Here is a 19,250-nt window from a genome sequence, read left to right on the forward strand (position 1 = left end):
CGTTATCTGGATGTGTAGATGCAGCCGACTAGTCCCGGTGGCAAGACGTTATCTAATTATTACAAAAATATTTATATGCGTCTCATCTTTTAATAACACAGGCATCGCTCGTGCCACCGACTGATGAGAGACATTTGCATGGGAAGAATATTGCAATTACCAGTCGTTTCGTCGCGTAATAAATTATACTCGACCGCTCGTCGTGTCCGCAACATTAATTGGATGCTAAAACACGCTACAAACGTTTGAGATTTCTGTAACCATTAAATCGTTTTGTAAAGAATTTTGTATCTCTATTGTATTGCGCGATACATATCAAGATCATTAAAATTAATTGACAATTCAATCTACAATGTTACTTGATTTCTATTAATTTTATATATGTGTCAAAAATTTTAAGAATTTTTACGTTATATATTTTTAATTTCATTTTAAAATAGTGTGTAAACCTACTTAAAAAATATTTATTGTTATTGTTATTAAGTTTTAAATGTTTATTATTAGAAGAATTAATTTTTAAAAGGCATATAAAATAAGAAATATTAAAAAAAAATGTTCTATTGTTAATATCAGTTCATAGATTTGCTCTTGTATGAATTCACATGCAGATTCCAGAGATAGCGCGTTTGATATCAATCTAACGGTGAGATAAAGTGAAGATTGCGTGTTTCAAGCGTAGGAATTCTCTTTGATCTTGCCGGGAAACTTGTATCTCATTCACGATTATTGTCCTCGTATTACTACAAACTTTTTTGCAAAGAAAAAAAACAAATCTTAAATATTTTTGAAAAATACAGAGTTTAAAATTAGTATGTTATTGTAAACAACGTGTAGTAATATAAAATTTATATTTAAATATTAGTGTAATTGTTAATTTTTTCGGTACAAATATTTGACAAAAGAGTAAATTACGAAAATATAAAAACGTAGAAAACTGGTAATGTGCGTGCAAATGGCGAAGCAATGTTGAATACACATCACTGACGATTTTAATATCCGCGAATGATAAACAAAGTGGTATCTAACGAAGTGGGATAGAGGCACGCCGTAATAAAATTTGCGTTGCCCTCCGTCGTGACCGAGTCGGGGGAAACATTACGAGCGGTTTTCTCCAATTTCAATTACTCCGAGCAACTGGTGTATATGGATATCCGTTTGAGTAAAAACGTGAAAGGTCGAGGGAAACGTCAAGAGTCGCTTTGCAATACCAATTTGTCATTTGACCGTCGAGAATATTGAAATCTGCTTCGCCATATTTCTAAATGTCTTGAAATATACTTCTGCAAAATTGAATTTTTTGAAATCTTTATAGGAGTAACGCCTTTCTATAAACCAGTATATTATTCATTTAATATTTATCTTGGTACACTTACACATTGCTATTAAAATATAAAGCTTATCATATACTTACAATATTTACATATTTGACAAAATGTATAATTTATTCTTTCTCTCTTTGCACTTTATTCGCTCTGTTACTTTATAAAAAAATTGTAATCTAATTATTATATAAATTTAGTTGCACAATAATATTTGCAATTATATTTTATAAAAGTAATTGATTATTAGCTTACAATATATTTGAACCGTCCACAAGAATTTGCATACCAGTTAAAGGCAAGCAATGTAATTCGGTCGTTTAACCAAAGTGCTCATGCGTTTATATGAATCTCGTTCGTCAAAGAAGAGGGTTCACGATTAAAACTGCGGTTAATCCCATCCACCCACCTCTGTTCTCTCGTAACGGCCGCTCTTTACCGTTGCTTGGTTTTATTCCACTAAAAACCACCCACGAATGAAGGACGTAGAATATAACGTAGAGGAGGAGGAAACGATTCAGTGAGAGGAGGAAAAAGATGAAAAAGCAACAAATATAAGCAGAGGGATAGTAACGGGCAAAGTAAAGGGAGAACTTGGAAGGGAAGAGATGCAGAAAAAAGAGAGATTAGATGAGAGCCGTGAGGATAATATAAAAGAGATTTTTTTTTTAATTATTATTTACGCTTTTTACATATAAAAAATAAAAATAACAACATGATAAAGAAAAAAATTAATGAAAGGATTATTTTATTATCTAGGAAAATTCACAAGAAAGCAAAGATATTTCTTTGATGATTATTAAATATTTTAATACATATTTATCTCACATATATATCATTTCATTTTTCTATTTGTAATTATACATATATTGTATGATTTGTGTATAATGGTCCGCAGATATAATTTACATTAAAATCATATTTTTATTTTACGTTTAATCTTATATGTAATAATGTTAAGGGTGATTTCCAAAATATATTTTATTATCAAAATTAGATATTTCAAATGTGTGAAATAATTTTATATGAAAAAAATACGTATATTATTGAAACACGGTATCATATATAAAGTAATGCGTGGGAGATTGTGTATATATATATATATATATATATATATATATATATATATATAAGCGTAGTGATTTAGACAGAAAGATAAATATATGGAAAGTGCGATAAAGCAGATAGCAAGGCGGATAGATAGACGGACAGAGAGAGAATGGTTAACGAGACAGAGCAATAGAGAGAGAACAAGCGAGTTTACTGGGGGTAGGGTGAGACCCCACAAAGGCAGTGGGGCTCTTTTGATTCGCGAGCTAATTGGAATGCCGCGGATGCCAACGACTATGAAGCAGGGGTTGGGATACCCTCCGTCGAACGGTGGGGGTTGCAGGGCTCTTGGAAGTCCTGCTGTAACCGAGGGATAGGCGGAGCTTACATCTCGCACAGGGTTGTAGCGCGAGATATCGAAGCTCATCTCGCCTTCATTCTTCCTTTTAGTCTCGTGACGATTTCGATCTCATCGCAGCTTTATTTAAGCATGAATTTCTTTATACGATGATCTATTGGTTTCCAGGAATTTTTCAACTTATAAATTTACCCGAAAAAAAAAGAAAATAAAAGATGTGAAAAATATGAGATAATTTACAATTTTATTTTTTATTTTTTTATATTTCAATTTCTTCTATTTTTTAGAGAAATATCTTTAACTAATTTTGAAAATATCTTTTTATAGACAAAAAATAAAGGGACTAAACCAATCATTATTTTCTGCAACAGAAAAGAATTATAAGGTGACTTTATCATTATTTTTCATGTTTAATTAATTAATTAAATTTAATTTAAAAATTACGTAAAGAGAACAAGATTATTCGATTTATTTATATTTTTAACACACACATAAAAATTTATGATTTACCGATAATGACTTCTAAAATATACATGATGATGTTAATTATGAAGAGAATTTCGCAATGGTAATAACCATATTAATTGATTTAGAATAAATGAAATTTATGATGAAATGGTATATTACGAATTGATTGATATCTTTCCCCGTATCTCCGTAATGGCAAAGTCTACATGATTGTGCGTCAAGAGCTTTTTGTGATGCTTTGACACGGGTCGTATGCTAATTTATCACGGCGACAATGAGGCTTTCGCGTAACGAGCGAATATTAGTTACTAACCATCACCCATGTCAAATTTTTATATAAAAGAATAATATATGCGTGATCCAATTCACATGTGCATTAATAGGCTTTCATTTTTGTAACAATTTTTTTCTAACAGTTTTTTTTTTAGAAAATTATATTTAATATTTAAATATTATTAAAAATTAAAAAATCTATCATAATAATAATTATGTATATTATATCAAATTTTTATTTACAATATATATTTTCCTTATAAATTCTTTTTATTTAAAGAAGAACTGTATCTTTTATATTTTTTTAAAACGTACTACAAATAAACATCAGATATGTATGTATTTTGCAGGCAATATATTTGTTGTACAAAATATTTAATTTATGAAAATTTAAATCTTTTGTTATTGCATCATTTTGCAATAAATAACATCCACTTTCATTGCGTTAATGTAATAAAAATATTAAATTTAATTAAACAAAGCGTAATCTTGCAACGTTATATTAATGCGATCTAAAGTTTCTGAACGTTATTAATATAGATATTTAAACAAAAGCTTTGATCAGAATTTTTTCTTTGTGTCCGACTAGTAATCACATAAAAAGCCTATACTTCTTTTTCCGACTTTGATTACAAGTAAAAATTGTTTGGAAACTCGTATAAGACACGATATGATATTGATTCTTTTTTTGCTCATGTTATCTGAGAAATTTGAGATATCTCATCTATGTTTTGCAAGTACAAAAAGTTTAAATAAAATTATGTTTGTCTATTTTTGACAGAATTAAATTACTGTCAGATGATATTTTTGTGCTGCAAATTATTTAATTTTTTAATATAGAAAAATATAATTATAATTTTATCAAATAAATATTTATCTTGAATTAATATGAATATTAATTTAAAGGTATGGACATTAATTTGGGGTCACACAATTAAACAAACTATTTATGTTTAATGTACAATTTGAGAGTTTATTCTCCATTTGACATGTACGTTTATCGTATAGTTAGTTATATTATAGTATCACATATTTACAATTAATTTTTTTGTGCGCTAGTGCCAAAAGACATAAAATGACATTTGTCTTTTTGTAATTAAAATGAGAGAAAAGATATTACATCGCTTTTATGTTAGCTTTATTGGCCTTATTTAATTTGTATGTATGTATATACATTGCGAAACTAATTTTTCATGCCTTCTCATAGCATAAATTTTTATCGTACTACATAGAATACATCTACACGATTCGAAAGACAGTTATAAAAATATATATTGGACAACCGGTAGAAGAGAAATGACCGAGAATAGAAGCATTATCGTTAGCATTTGTAATTCTTGGAAGATGCAATCTGTGATTTGCATCTCTCATTGAGTCTATTATATCAACTTTTGATAATTTTATCTTTTATCAGATTCCTCGTTCTTTAAAGTATCTAACATTATGATTCAGTGAAATATAGTCTCAAACTAGCAATATTCACATTTAGAAAATTTTGCTGTAAATATCCATTTCTTCTGGTGAAGCATAATAAGATATTTAACATCTTTCTTAATAATTAACGGAATTAATTCTCAGTGTCACATAATGCAACGAGTTACTCTTTTAAAAATTATTTCAAAAGTTTTATTTTAGTAATTGTTATTCCTGTAAACACAAGAAATTAGTTTTAATTTTTTGAAAATATATATTCCTGGAGAACAATTTATCTAAGAAGGAATTTTACATATTTTATCTGTAAAACATCACTTTCTTAATTTTTCTTTTATAAAAATCATTACAAAATTATAAAGAAATAATTCAAGCATCATAATGAACGGACATTCTTGTTGCACCCTGTGCTGTCTGCGCAGGGTGTCTGGTCCTATCGCGTAAAATATTTGGTGTATCTTTGGTATATTTAGATGATATCCGTGCGAATTTATGCGACAGCTCATCCATCGGATGTTTTCCTTCCAACGTTTCATACATTGGTATATTAGAGTCCCTGGAGCGTCGTGTTTTCGAATACAAAACCGGTGATGGAATTTCACAAGATCCCATGTTTTCTACAACGTGATATTTCGGCTTACAATACCCGCACCAAGATTGATCGAGAATCTCAGCATCATCGCCTGAAATAAATAAAAAAAGATAATATTATTAATAAAGATATGAGAATTTTTTCTTAAATAATATTTATATCGAAATCTATATGATGGAACAAAATAATTGTAAATTAAATCAAAAATTAAATTTATTCATTAAAAGAAATAATTCTTTTGATTGTTATAAGTAATAACAAATGTAGTCATTTTAATTTTACACATACAGCGCTGTTGCTAATCGCAATTGTTTTGAATATGATTTAACTATTTTCAATATTAAAATCACCTTACACATCTCGCTTACCAAAATGCCTTCGAGTCGAGAAATTAGGATTATCTTGGAATCTACAATTCCTTTTGGGGGTTGACGGCTTTCTAATCGAGACATTACCGCAACGGCTACATTTTCTTCTATCAACAATTTCTGCTTCCGTGAAAGATTTTAATTCTGGTCTCGTCTGTGCTCGGCGGCTTGGCGAGATCATTGTTTCATATCGATCGGTTAAATTCCTCTGCGGAATCCAATTTTGATGATAGCCCGCTGATGATCTTCGAGGAGGATTTTTCAACGCTTGAGCTGTATATAGATCTTCCTCCGACAACGCTTCATGGATATCGCGATCAGGCATGTTGCGATAATACCTAATCACATGGGCATTTCGCAAAAAATTGTCGTATCGATAAAATGTGTATGATTAAAAACGATACCAAGTTAAAAGCATAATACAGATAATTTATCATGAAGCTGTTTAATTACTACATATCCCGTTTATAATGTACGCTTATGCCTCTAATTTCCGATTCATACTACTTTGTCATGTATAATTTACTTAGTTCTCCATTAGCTTTGAATGGACCGTGCTATATCGTACGATTAAACATAAATTGAGACGTAATTAGACTAAGCCAAATATAATTTTTATAGTTAAAAAATATAGTAAAACATATATTTTTATATATTTTTTTAATTTTTTAATAAAAATAAATTATAATAAATTTTATTTTCTCTAATAAAGATGTTAGACACATCGTTTACTAGACTAAAGATTTTTAAATAATATTTGATATATATATTTTACGGATTTATCCTACAAACCTTGTTGATAAAGGATGAGCTTGATATAATTTTGGCGAATATTGAGAGTAACGAATTCTATGCGGATTTTGTTGTTGGTTGATATCCATTCGTTGCTGTGCTCGCAGCGGAACATCTTTCTTAACTACATTTCGTTGCATCGCGTGTGGTTCAGCAGCTACATCAGATTCTTCATCTATCTCATCATCTGCTTCCTGTTCATCGTACTCCTTATCGTGAGACTCACCAATCCTTTCTTGATCGTTTTCTGCTATAGTAATATATTTTGTTTTGATAAACTAAATGCAATCACAAATAAACGGTTATGTATTCTCATTGCGCTTTTTAATTATATATAATTATTTTATTAAAAAATATTCTATGTTTTAGAGTATTTATTATAAAAAAAATTTTTATTTTTTAAAGTTTGATAATTTTTACGATTCTCTCTCTTTTCTCTATTATATGTTCATATATGTGCGCAATAATAATTATAATAACTTATGACTAATTTTTTATATAATTTTAAAAAAATATGTTTAAACTATACATATATTTGAATTTATCACGCAAATTATTATTACATTAATATTTCTCTTAAAATATGTAATAGAGAGTTTTTTTATATAAAAGGATTTTATATAAAAAAAGATTTTAACTGCATCTTTACACTTCATACCTTCCTCTTCACCATCATCTTCTACATTATCTTCCGTAAAATTTCCTACTTCTTCGTCAATGTATTCTACATTGCTCTCATCTTCCTGCCGATTTTTATATCGATCTTTGTCTACCACAGCAACGTTGTTAGCATACTCTTTTCTACCAGATTTTGTTGTCGTTTGTTGATATCGCTGCGGTGCTTCCGTAACAGTAGAGGGATATTTCAAATGCATCGAACGTGGATAAGTATTTTGTTTAAGAGTCTTGTAGGAATTTGCAGAGGAATAATAGCTCACCGTTGGTTCTGATATGGGATTCTGATGGCGTCTAAAAATGGAATTGCTTTAAAATTACTTTTATAAGATATTATTATTTATCAAACAGTGAGAATGTTCTTTAACATTAAATATTTAACAAGTTGTGACTTTCAAGATTAAGATTTTTTTGTATATATTTAGGTATTTAGTCTTTCGAATATAATAATATAAAAATTCTGGATCAAAATCTTTTAAATATGAATATAAGATTATATTGCGCAATTTTTCTCAGATTAAAAAAAAAAATTTGTAACTTATTAAAAATTACCTAGTGTTTTTATCAATTATGTCTTGATTATTTCTTTGTGTATATTTCCAATATGCATCAGGTGGAATTCTAGCATCAGTAGTTTGTTTAGTAGACCACGTAGATGTATGTGGTGAAGTGTACTTTGTCTTATTTCTTCCAATTTGTTCCATTCTTATTAGATAATTTGTATACGTTGTCAAAAAATGCGTTGAATCTTTTTCTCATGCTTCCCAGTTCATCTTCATTAGATTTTGTTCCTTATGGATTATTACATTTCTATTTACACTATTCTCTCTCACTCTCTCTCTCTCTCTCTCTCTCTCTCTCTCTCTCTCTCTCTCTCTCTCTCTCTCTCTCTCTCTCTTTGGCACAAATTGTTATTAATGTTTAATGTGTTTTTTGAAATATGCTAAATTTAGTTTAACTGTGATTTACACTTTGTATAATAAAGTACGCAGTTACTGAATACTTCTACAATTTTTTCACGAAAATAAAATGGCTCATCATAAGTGTCAATTTAACTTAAAAATTTTAAGCTAAAAGATATAAAAAAAAATATTTTAAAAAATAGGAAGCTTACGTTGACACTGGCAAGTTAGTTTTGTCGTACACAATTTATAGTTTTTTGTCACGTTTCACAATTTTTTCAAAAAAGTATGCTCGAAGCTTTGCAATATAATATCAAGGATTGGCACACAGATATAAGAGTGAAGAAGAAATGACGATGTAAACACTTGGCAGGAAGATATCAAAAACAGTATTTTTTCAGGAGATTGACAAGTACACGTTTAAAGTCTCGTTCACGACTATATCGATGTAGAATGATCTCTCGGTTTCCTAGTACGACGAATAATAAAAGATGGAATGATTGCGTAGTTAAGAAAGAAGAAACAAAACGACAATCACGGTAAAAAAACGCGTAGATGGTAAATTCCTGTTTCACCATTTGTCAGTCTCGTTGCTATCCTCGTGCTCCAAAGATGTGTTCAAGGTGCGTTGAAATTCATGCACTCTCTGACTTTGTTGCTCGTGGTGCAACTTTCGCCATTTGATGCGGCGATTTTGGAACCAAACTTTGACTTGTGCCTCGGTCAATCTAAGTGCGTGAGCCAGATACAATCTTTCAGGACCCACCATATATTGTTGACGCGCAAATTCGCCTTCTAGGCGCTCCAATTGTTCTGCCGTGAAGATCGTTCGCACCCTCTTTACTTTTCCGCCCCCACTAGAACTGGTACTTGAATTGCTATTTTTCGTTGTGCCTTCTTGGCCTGAAAAAATGGCAAATATGCGTAAAAAAAAAGATAGCGTAATAGAAATTAGGAATACCTATTTATAAAGTTGCTTAAGTAAAAAAATGGGAGGTATCAAAATTAGTAGAAAGTTTATAAAAGATAAAAATATATTATATATGTTAGACATAATCATCTTTATAAGGTTATATTTTATATATGCATTAAATTATGTTCCTATACATGAAAAAATTGCAAAAAATAATTTCATACCGGAAAATATATATACATATGATACCTTAAACTTCAAGTTAAGAGATTTTGGAAACTATTGTTTTGTTGTAGGAAATTTAGATATTTGACATTTGTCTTCTAATGAAAACTAAAATTTATCTGAAGTTAGTTATAGATTTTCGATATATCATAGCTTATGATATATATATATATATATATATATATATATATATATATATATATACATATACATATATTAGAATCTTATATTATAATATAGAATAAATTTAAATTAATTTAAATTAATTAAATTTAAATTTAAATTAATAGTTTAGAATATAACAATTTTGTATCTTTAATAAATAAATAGCTTTTATGATTATTTAAAAATAATATACAGAAATAGTTTTTATTTCATTTATTATAAGATAGATAAATTCAAGTTTCTTTAAAATGTTATTCTTGTATGACATTTCTTGCTTGTTTATAATTTACATTTAAAAAATTTATTATTATTAGAAAGAAAGAGAGAGAGAGAGAGAGAGAGAGAGAGAGAGAGAGAGATAATGTTGAAAGCTAATATAATAATTTATTATACGTTATAAAAAAAATCAAGCAGAATTTAAAAAATGCTTTAATATTACATAAGAAAGAATATTGCATAATTAGTTAATTAAATTAAAATTTCTTTCAATAGTTTTTTTTTTACACATGACGTCTTTGATTGACATTAAAGAAAATTATAAAGACGGACAAAATATAATATGCAATAAGCAAAACTAATAAAGATTAATGCATAATTAACGCTACATACCTTGATGTTTTCTGTACTGTTGTTGTTGATTTCGTTTTTCTCGCTGATTATTCCTCAGGCCCAAGATAGCATCAATAGTGAAAGACTTTGCTTGTTGCTGCTGCTGCTGTTGAGAGTGTTGCATATGCGTGATTGAATGCGAATGTGGCACTTGCGTCGACAGACTTTGTGCGGATAATTCCGTGCCCAGGAGATGCGAGCGTCTCATGCGCTCCAATGCTATGGTTTCGAGGTCGGGGTTCCTTGGTTGTACTTGCAGATTTCTAAATTCCTTGTGTTCCAGCATTCCCGGATTCTCCAGCAAAGCGGCGCCGCCACGCAGCCTCTCAAGGGCCAGATTGCTAATGTGGTTGTCCCGCATTCTGTCCAAGGAAAAATTAAACTCCTTCATGCGATCGAGACTGTAATTCTTGAGCAAGCCAAAGTCTTTCATCTCCTTTTCCACTACGAAATTGAGATCCTTATTATATCTGTCTAAAGAAGATAATGATGCATGAGGACTCCTTTGCTTCGTCTCACGCAAATTGAATAGCACGTTCTTGGCGCTGGAATTTTTGGATCTGCAAAGCGTCGTCGTGGCATCTGTCGATTCCTCGTTCTCGTTCAATCTATCCAACGGGTAATTGATTTCACTCAAGTTATTGGCAGAGTAACCGAAATCTTTGTTTTTGTTCAGTGTCATAGTTAAATTTCTCGTTGAATTTTCGCATGAAAATTCGTCGAATCGAAGGGATGTTCTGCCACCGCCTTCGAGGCTACGATGAAAATCCTTTGGTTCAGTGGATGCATCTTCTTTATTCTTATCAATGGACAGATTCAATTCTTTGATGCGCTCATAACTTTGAAACGCTCTTAACTGCGATTCCGAATGACTACTGTCGCTTATACAATCCGATAAGTCCTCCGCCGTTAGCCTGCCCGACGGATCGTTCGTCTCCATTATAATCTTTAAAACTTATTTATTATTTTATTCTATTATTTTTTTTCTCAATATATACTTGTTGCACACTAATATTACAGATAATAAATGTTCAAAGATTCAGTCTTTTATTGATATTAATATATCCATATATACTAGCTATTAAATTATTTCACTATTCTGTAAATAATGTATAAATTTAATTTTAAATAGTTTAATTATAAAGTAATTTGCAATAATTTGCAATATTAGGACATTATATTTGCATAAATATTCATCATTAATTTTTATCTCTTTTTTTTCAGCAATTGGCTAAATAGTCCAATTAGTTTTTCTTTTTCACCATAGTCACAACACAGTTCATTCGTCACTATCAGAACGTCAGAAGAGATCACTTGTTTCTTATCAAATAAATCACTCTTTTTGTCATATTAATTTTGCGTAATGCATAATATCCGAAAATTAAAAAATTATTAAATCACTATCACAATCACGTCCATTGTAGCGTAACTATCATTTTGCCATAAAAAACAAATTTGCTCACCATCACTACAATTTTTGTAGATTCACTGAATAATAATTAACTGTATATCACTCGAAGTGTCAGACAATCGATAGATAAATACAAATGAGACAAAGATGAAAACGAGAAAGATGAAAAAACGCGAGAAGAAAACGTAACAGTATCGAAAGACCGAATTGCGAAGACGCCTGCGACAAGATATGGTTGGACCGCGTTGGCGCTCCGCAGCATCCAAGGATAATGATGTCAAACACGAGGATCACCGCTATCGGATAGGGTTGGCCAACGGGACCAAGGATATCCAGCTAATGATCCTGTACGTGACGAGGAGGGTATTCACCCGCCGCCTCATGAGCCCCCCTCGCCCGCCTGCCACCCTTAACAATCAGTCGACCGTTATGTTTCACCTCCGCAACCCCCAAATGGACCGCAGGATACCCCCTCGTACGGTCAATATTTTTTCATTCGATAAGAGAAGGCCGGGGTGCGCGTCGTTCCCAGTTCCTGGTTGGCCGGATTCTGCCATCACCCCATCTCCGAGACACGCCTACCGCGAGCATCGTGGGGGATGTTTGCGGGGAGTCTCTTACTTTTTTCTACCCTCTATCTCTCGAGCCATCCAGCCAGCATCCACCGCCGCCGGCTCGCAACCCGTTCTTCCTCGTCGTCGTTCTGCAAAAGCACCCCCGTCCTTCCTCGCAAGCACCCATTAATAAGCTTTCGCCTAGACCGACGTAGCTCACTTCGAGATGCTCGTACCGACACCACCAACCTTTCTGCAGAGGCATACCTGTGAAGACGAGCGCGTGCGTGGGCGTAGTTAGCGCCTTGCCTCGACCGCTCGTGTCATACGGCAGTGTCATCCGCGTCTAAGACCTTCCGGTAATTAGGTCCTAATGATGATGAGGTAGTTTAATTTTGTTCGGATGATCTTTCTTATCTCGTCTTGGATTGAGATAGTCTTCAGCATTTCGAAGAGTTCACTCGCTATGGATTATTGGGAGGAATTTCACGCAATTTATCTTGCGAAATTTTGCGCTGACTTGAGGAATTCTTGAGCTAATTACACATGGAGATGGTATTATTATAATAAACGTAAATTAATTAAAAAATTATTATAAAATAAAAACATATAAAATATTTATTAACAGACACATTATTAAAATAAAATTGTATTAAGCAAATAGGAAAATAAGCTGTAGTGTTTTTGCGATTTATTTTTTGTATGTTTCAATGAAATTTGTAACTAATAGAAGTTTTAAAGAAATATTTATTTTTTTTAATAAGTTTTTCTCTAGATTCTAAGATCCATCTGAAGTAAGAAATACAATTTTTAAGCATTGAAAGAAATAGATTGCAATAAATATAATGTATATTTGTCTCTGCGGTTTTTGTATAATTAAATTAAAATTGAGACGCATGACTGCACAGTGGCGATCATGGTTATTAATATATTCTAAAGATGCCAAGGTAAATAGATTCCTCCTTAATTGTCTCATGCCAATCTGAAACTTCATTCACAATCCCCTCATTAGACGTTGACGGGTATGCGGGAATTTCAGTGCCTTGGAAAACCTCTAAGGAGGTTACACTCAAGAGTAAGAGCTTAATTACATCAAGATTTTACGTCATGTTGACTTTCTGTACACATACACACGCACACACACACACACACACACACACACAGCCTCATCTTCTTGTTGACATAATGATATGTAACGTCTTAATAATGCATGGTATTCTATCTCGAAAAGAATTAATTAAATAAAATGTATATTAATGTTATATTATAATATAAAGTTAACTAAATTGCACGATATAAAAAGTATTAAAATGAATATGAAATTGAATATTTTATATTACAAATTGATATATATTTATTCACGAAGTAATATAAAGTATTCAAACATTTATATTTTAATAATATAAAAATTATATTTACTTATATAAAAATATAATTCTATCTGCATATGTACAATTCTATATACGTGTCATTAATAAATTCTATTATTTTATCTTTCACAAAGTCAACGTACACGTGAATAACATCCTTGATAAAAGTTTTACGCTTAAAGAGCCGTTATAAAGTTAAGATTGAGCTATAAATTCCAAATTTACTTAAGCTATTCTTTAACTATTTCACAAACCAGTTCGTAATTACATCGTATATTATATCTCTTATTTCACAAACTTTGCTATAAGCTTTTATCAATGTTAGTACCAATAATTCTAGTACCAATAATCTTCGTCTTTCTTTCTCGTACTTTTCTACAGATTTGAAAATAACTATTTATTAAATAAAAAACTACTATCTCTTATAAATTAATTTAATATGTATGTACAGATCACGCCAAAATTTGTGCTAAAATTATTCATAAAATTATTCATCTCAAGTATTACCTCATTGCAATGTGGGTTTTATCAACTTCGGTAAATTAGACTCTCGAAAATTTGATTATTTATTAACGCGTGACAAAGTCAAAAAACATCAACAAAACTGAGTTGTTAAACGTTTCAAGTTTTTGCATTTTGAACAGAACTCATGTCGCAAATAATTATTGAAAACATATTCGACTATTAAGTCAACTGACATATGACAGCTGATGTGCGCGAATCTATCGCTTGCGATAATCCGCTTGACAACGTGCAAAATCATGCGTCAGATTTTCTTGGCTGCCAATTAAATGCGACGCCCGAGGGTCACCTCGAAAATTTTCTGAATCAATCGAAATGGATCGATTTCATCAGCTGAAAGAAGGTTTTTGCAAATTCTTAAAAGCTCGTGCTCTCGCTAGGCACCGACATTCCCTGAGTATCCGCACAATTACACCATTAAAAAAGAATTAGTTTGTTTTATATATATATATATATATATATATATATATATATATATATACGTTTAGAGAATTCTTTCATAATAATACATCGCTCGTTGATTTTTATTAAATCAAAACTTCACGTCACGTATTCGTTTCGCCGGCGCAATGCTAAAAATCAGATTTGATTTTTTGATACATTGATTATGTATGTACATTTATAGTTTATTGTAAATAATTATGTCTAATTATTTATTGTGATAAAGCTATAAAAATCTAAAAATATAAACATACAAGTGTCGTTTTGAATACTATGTTTTGTTTTTTTTTGTATCAAGTGTGTCCGCGTAAACCTGAATTTTCGCCGCGCAAAATCGCGTCACTCTCGAATACATATAAATTATAGTTTTCCATAAAAACATATTATTATATACATTAAAGTTACTCAATTATCTAATTTCGACATATTTAATATTATTTTTATATAATAGTCTCTTTTAGAAAATAAGAATATCTAAAATCTTCAGGAAAGAATGGCATCAGGTTAATTTCTTCACTTTCTTATTTTCACATTGTTCCCTAATCTGGTAATTATCAGCTTTTACATAAGAAAATTCTCTCGAGGGAAAGCAAAAGCACGGTCGAATAAAATTGGCGACAAATGTATAAATTAAATGGTAGTCCCCATCGAGTGGTGGGGGTTCGAAAGAATTTCTATTGAAGCTCGATACCCATCCTCTTGATCTCCGACCAAATGACTTGCGACTCACCCTTATTACGGCCTGAAATTTATCACGGAAATTTCGTGGAGTATTTTACCCGGATAATTGCTCCGCTTTATAAGAGCCACCCTTACGAGCCAATATATAAGACAAAGACGATCTGGCGAGACTCTTATTCGCTTCAGCAAGTTTGATTCGATGTGCAGGCAACTTAATGCTTGAATAACAAATCCAATCTTATAACAAGATATTCTTGATGTATTTTATAACGCGACGTTATAGAATTAAAATTTTTTAAGAATTTTGTATATATATAAAAAAAAATATATATATATATATATTATTATGCTGAAGCATGTATTTGTAATTTAACTCAAACAAAAAGTATATTGATAAAAAAAAAAAAGATCAATTGTGCATTTGTTTATATTCTGTGCATATATAATAATCAATCTTATAATTGTTAGAATAAAAAATGTCAGAGAATTTAATTAAGAGTTAATAGTATATAAATAATGTGCAAAAAAATGCAGTATATTATTCCACATGAGCAGTTTTAAAAAACAAATTAATATATATTTAAATATTATAATTTATTTAAATATTATTGTTATTATAAGTCCAGATTATGATAATTGAAATTGATTTTTGTACAAAGTTTTCATATTTATTCAGTTCGATATGTCTATCAATCACTCTTGTATTCCCGATATTTGCCGATCGTAATGAGGAGAAGATTATTACCCGACAAAATATTAGTTTTTACAATAAATAGTATACTATCTATTGTTTCCAAATTGAATCTGTATCGATATGATCTACAGTCTAATCGTACGTTCGTTGCCACATGCGCGCGGATGCCCGTGTAAAATTCGCGAACGCATAGTGCCATATGCACCCCCGCTTCGCTCCTTCCTTCCCTTCTCGAGCAGGAACGTAGGAACGTAGGTATTGCGATCGACACATACAAAGCAAGCTCTCCCTTCCTGGACTCTACAACATTCTGCTGCCTTACAACCGACGCTACCATCCTCCCCGGTCCCTCTTCACCGCCTTGGTTCCCCTTTTGCCGCTTCCTCCTCTTCCTCCTCTATCTCGTCCTCTAGCTTTCATTCCACATGCGATATTAAAGCCAAGGCAATTAGCGGTGGGGGTTGTTGCGAGGGATGGCGAGGGAGTGCGACAGTTTCAGCCGGGTTTCGCAGTCATCCACCTGGTGGGGTTGTCTCGGATATGATTGGTTGTCAGCAGGGGTTAATCCCTGGGCCCGGCCACACCCCAGCATATCTCAATCCACCCCCGTGAATCCGACCGGCCGAGCTTTCCGCCCGGAATCCGCTGAAAACGAGGGTGAAAACGCACAAGCGGCAAAGATATTTTCGAAGAGTAGGATAAGTCGAGCTTCTTAAATTTCAAGAAGATAATTTCGGGCAGATAATAACATTATTGGAAAAGAAAGACGATAAGCATATGGTACGATCGTTTTTAATGACATCATAGTTAATATTTCATTACACAAATGAGAAATGCCAATCATTTTATCAAGAATTATGTAAGAGAAAAAGATCAAGACTTCTTTAAAATCTGTTCTGGAATATTACAAAGTGTAAATAACATAATTAATTAATTATTTAGAAAATATTGTTTATTCAATGATTATTACAATTATTTCATTTTATTAATTTTGTATAACAGTTATAAAATGTACAAATAAAGTTTATAAATTATTAAAAATAACTCTCATTTAATTAACAATAAGTTATACATATAAAGTAGAATTATTAATCACTAAACTCTAATACTCAATTAAATATGATTTTGTTTTTAAAGAGATAAATACTTATCATTACTTAACAATGAAAAAAAACAACATAAAATTGTCATAAACTCATATTTTTTGAAACTTATAAATCTCCAAATTGTTGACTTTGATGTAACAATATAATTTATTCTATGCATTTATTCTATGAAATAAAATAAAAAAAAATATATTAACAGATCAAACAATATGTGCAAAATAAATTTTTTTCTATTTACATAATCAAAAAAACTTGTATTTTATGCGATTCTTTAAATGTAAAGATGAAATTACTTTGCTCCAACTGTTTTTATAAGTCGCAAAACTTATAAAAACAGCTAATAACGAACAGCTAAAGCGTAATTTAGATGAAAATCGAAGAAAGTTTAAAACTTTCATCACTCTAAGAAGATTGTAATAAAAATTCGGTATCAGAAAAAAAAAGAAGGTAAAAATATTGCTTGATGAGTAAGAGTTAAGAATAAGTAAAAGAAGCAATAGCATAAGAATGTAACAAATTATAAAAAAATTTTGTCTTGTAAAATTAAATTCTGATCAATTAATTAATATATTACCATATGTAAATTATATATTAGTTAATTAAAAAGTAAAATTTTAAATTATTACATTATAATAATATAATAACACTCAAAATTATTTTTATTCTTATTAAAATAAAGTTAATCAAATTTGGCAAAATTTAAATCTGTTTTATTTATTGCTTGATTACTAGAAAACTATAATATAATTTATAAAGTATTATAAATCATACACGGTGTATGTGAACATTTAAGTTTTTATATTATCATATGTTACGTATATGACTTTTATCGAGTCAAGTAAGGTTAATTGAATTTCTCCGTAACAACGTCTTGAGCAGCTTATATACTTGCGGTTCCATGAATATAATTAATATTCACTTTCCTCGGAATAGAGTTATAGTTCTATCATATTATATTAATTATACATTTTAGTATCTTTGCGTGAAGATAATATCATTATCGCATTTTTTTCTGTTATCAGAAGAGAAATATATATTTAAAGATGTATATAGAAATTTTTTTATTATTTTATTAATTATATATCTCACGAATAACACTTTTTATAATTTTAATGTTTAACAAACAAAAATTTAATAAAAAAACTGTATTAATTTTTTATATATATCAAAATTTTTGTAATAATAAAAATATTATATATTTAAATATTTTAAATTAAGAGTTTTAATCTAATATTAAATCTGATATATTACTTATATCTGAAATCACGTTATATGTGATTAATAGTAATATCAATATGCTATATATATTATGCATTTACAAGTTTTTACATTACGTATTTTAATTCGTAATATTGAAGATAAATAAGACAAAACATAAAACACAGTACATATTAATTAGATAGTCATACATGTAGCAAATATCATTATTGCGGTGCCAGATGTTTTAAACCAAGAATTATATGCAATCCTTATTTGGTATTCAAATGATTATTAGTAAGTGAGTGTGATACGATTTTTTCCAATTTTATTTATGTTTATAAGTATATTCAACCATGTGTAACTAACGCGCGTAAAGTGAAATCAATATCATACCGGAAACCGCAATATCAAGCTTGGGTAATCTCTTTATTTTTTCACATATTTTATACGGGAATTCACAATTTATTTTTATGACTCTTCTAAATATAATATCTTCTAAATATAATATGCAATTTTAGAATTAACACTTTCTCTCTAAAAAAATTGGAATTATTATCTTTATTAGGATAATATACAACAGCAATATTGTCAAACATAATTATAATAATTTTATATTTAATTAATTTTACTTGTATTAGTTTTAACTTTTGGCTAAAATTAACATTACATAAATTGGATAAAAATGCAATGCTAGGAAGAGATGCTTCTGCAGAAAAGTCCGCTGCTTAATTAATGAAGAGAACAAAACATTAGTCAACTCGTACACCCCTCTTCTTAGCACATGGACAATCAGTTGGGATCCCCGGTTGGTGAGAGTGAGCTTGGTAGCATGGAAACTGTTCAGTGTCACTTTTTCCTTCATAGGGTTCACATACTAAATAATCAGCATTAGTCCCAGCAGTTTTTAGTACCGTAACATTATTAATAACCGTTTATTTACCGTAATAACATGCCGTATAATTAAAACAAATTATTATAAAATAATATTAATTATTATAAAATAATATTAATACAAAATAATTAAAAAACCATAATTTTTATATATCGAAACAGTGTATGGTAAATGTGTAGAGTTGATAAAAATTCGTGCTTCAGTAAAAGTTTGAAAATTTGCAAAGGACGTATCGCGAT

At 30.2% G+C, this 19,250-nt stretch overlaps 2 protein-coding genes across 2 annotated transcripts; both read right to left on the reverse strand.

The window, feature by feature from the left end:
- Nucleotides 1-5,268: 5,268 nt before the first annotated feature.
- LOC126850290 (uncharacterized) lies at nucleotides 5,269-8,030 on the reverse strand. The gene is made up of 5 exons (XM_050593141.1): nucleotides 7,879-8,030; nucleotides 7,310-7,620; nucleotides 6,652-6,901; nucleotides 5,860-6,197; nucleotides 5,269-5,582 (listed from the first exon to the last, which is right to left on the reverse strand). The coding sequence occupies exons 1-5, from the start codon at nucleotides 8,028-8,030 to the stop codon at nucleotides 5,269-5,271; spliced, it is 1,365 nt and encodes a 454-aa protein (XP_050449098.1).
- Nucleotides 8,031-8,799: 769 nt separating this feature from the next.
- Nucleotides 8,800-11,080, reverse strand: LOC126850307 (uncharacterized). The gene is made up of 2 exons (XM_050593169.1): nucleotides 10,141-11,080; nucleotides 8,800-9,131 (listed from the first exon to the last, which is right to left on the reverse strand). Exons 1-2 carry the CDS (start codon nucleotides 11,078-11,080, stop codon nucleotides 8,800-8,802), a joined length of 1,272 nt encoding a protein of 423 aa, XP_050449126.1.
- Nucleotides 11,081-19,250: the final 8,170 nt, after the last annotated feature.

This window comes from Cataglyphis hispanica, chromosome 6 (assembly GCF_021464435.1).
Source record: "Cataglyphis hispanica isolate Lineage 1 chromosome 6, ULB_Chis1_1.0, whole genome shotgun sequence".
In the NCBI taxonomy this organism is placed as follows: domain Eukaryota; kingdom Metazoa; phylum Arthropoda; class Insecta; order Hymenoptera; family Formicidae; genus Cataglyphis; species Cataglyphis hispanica.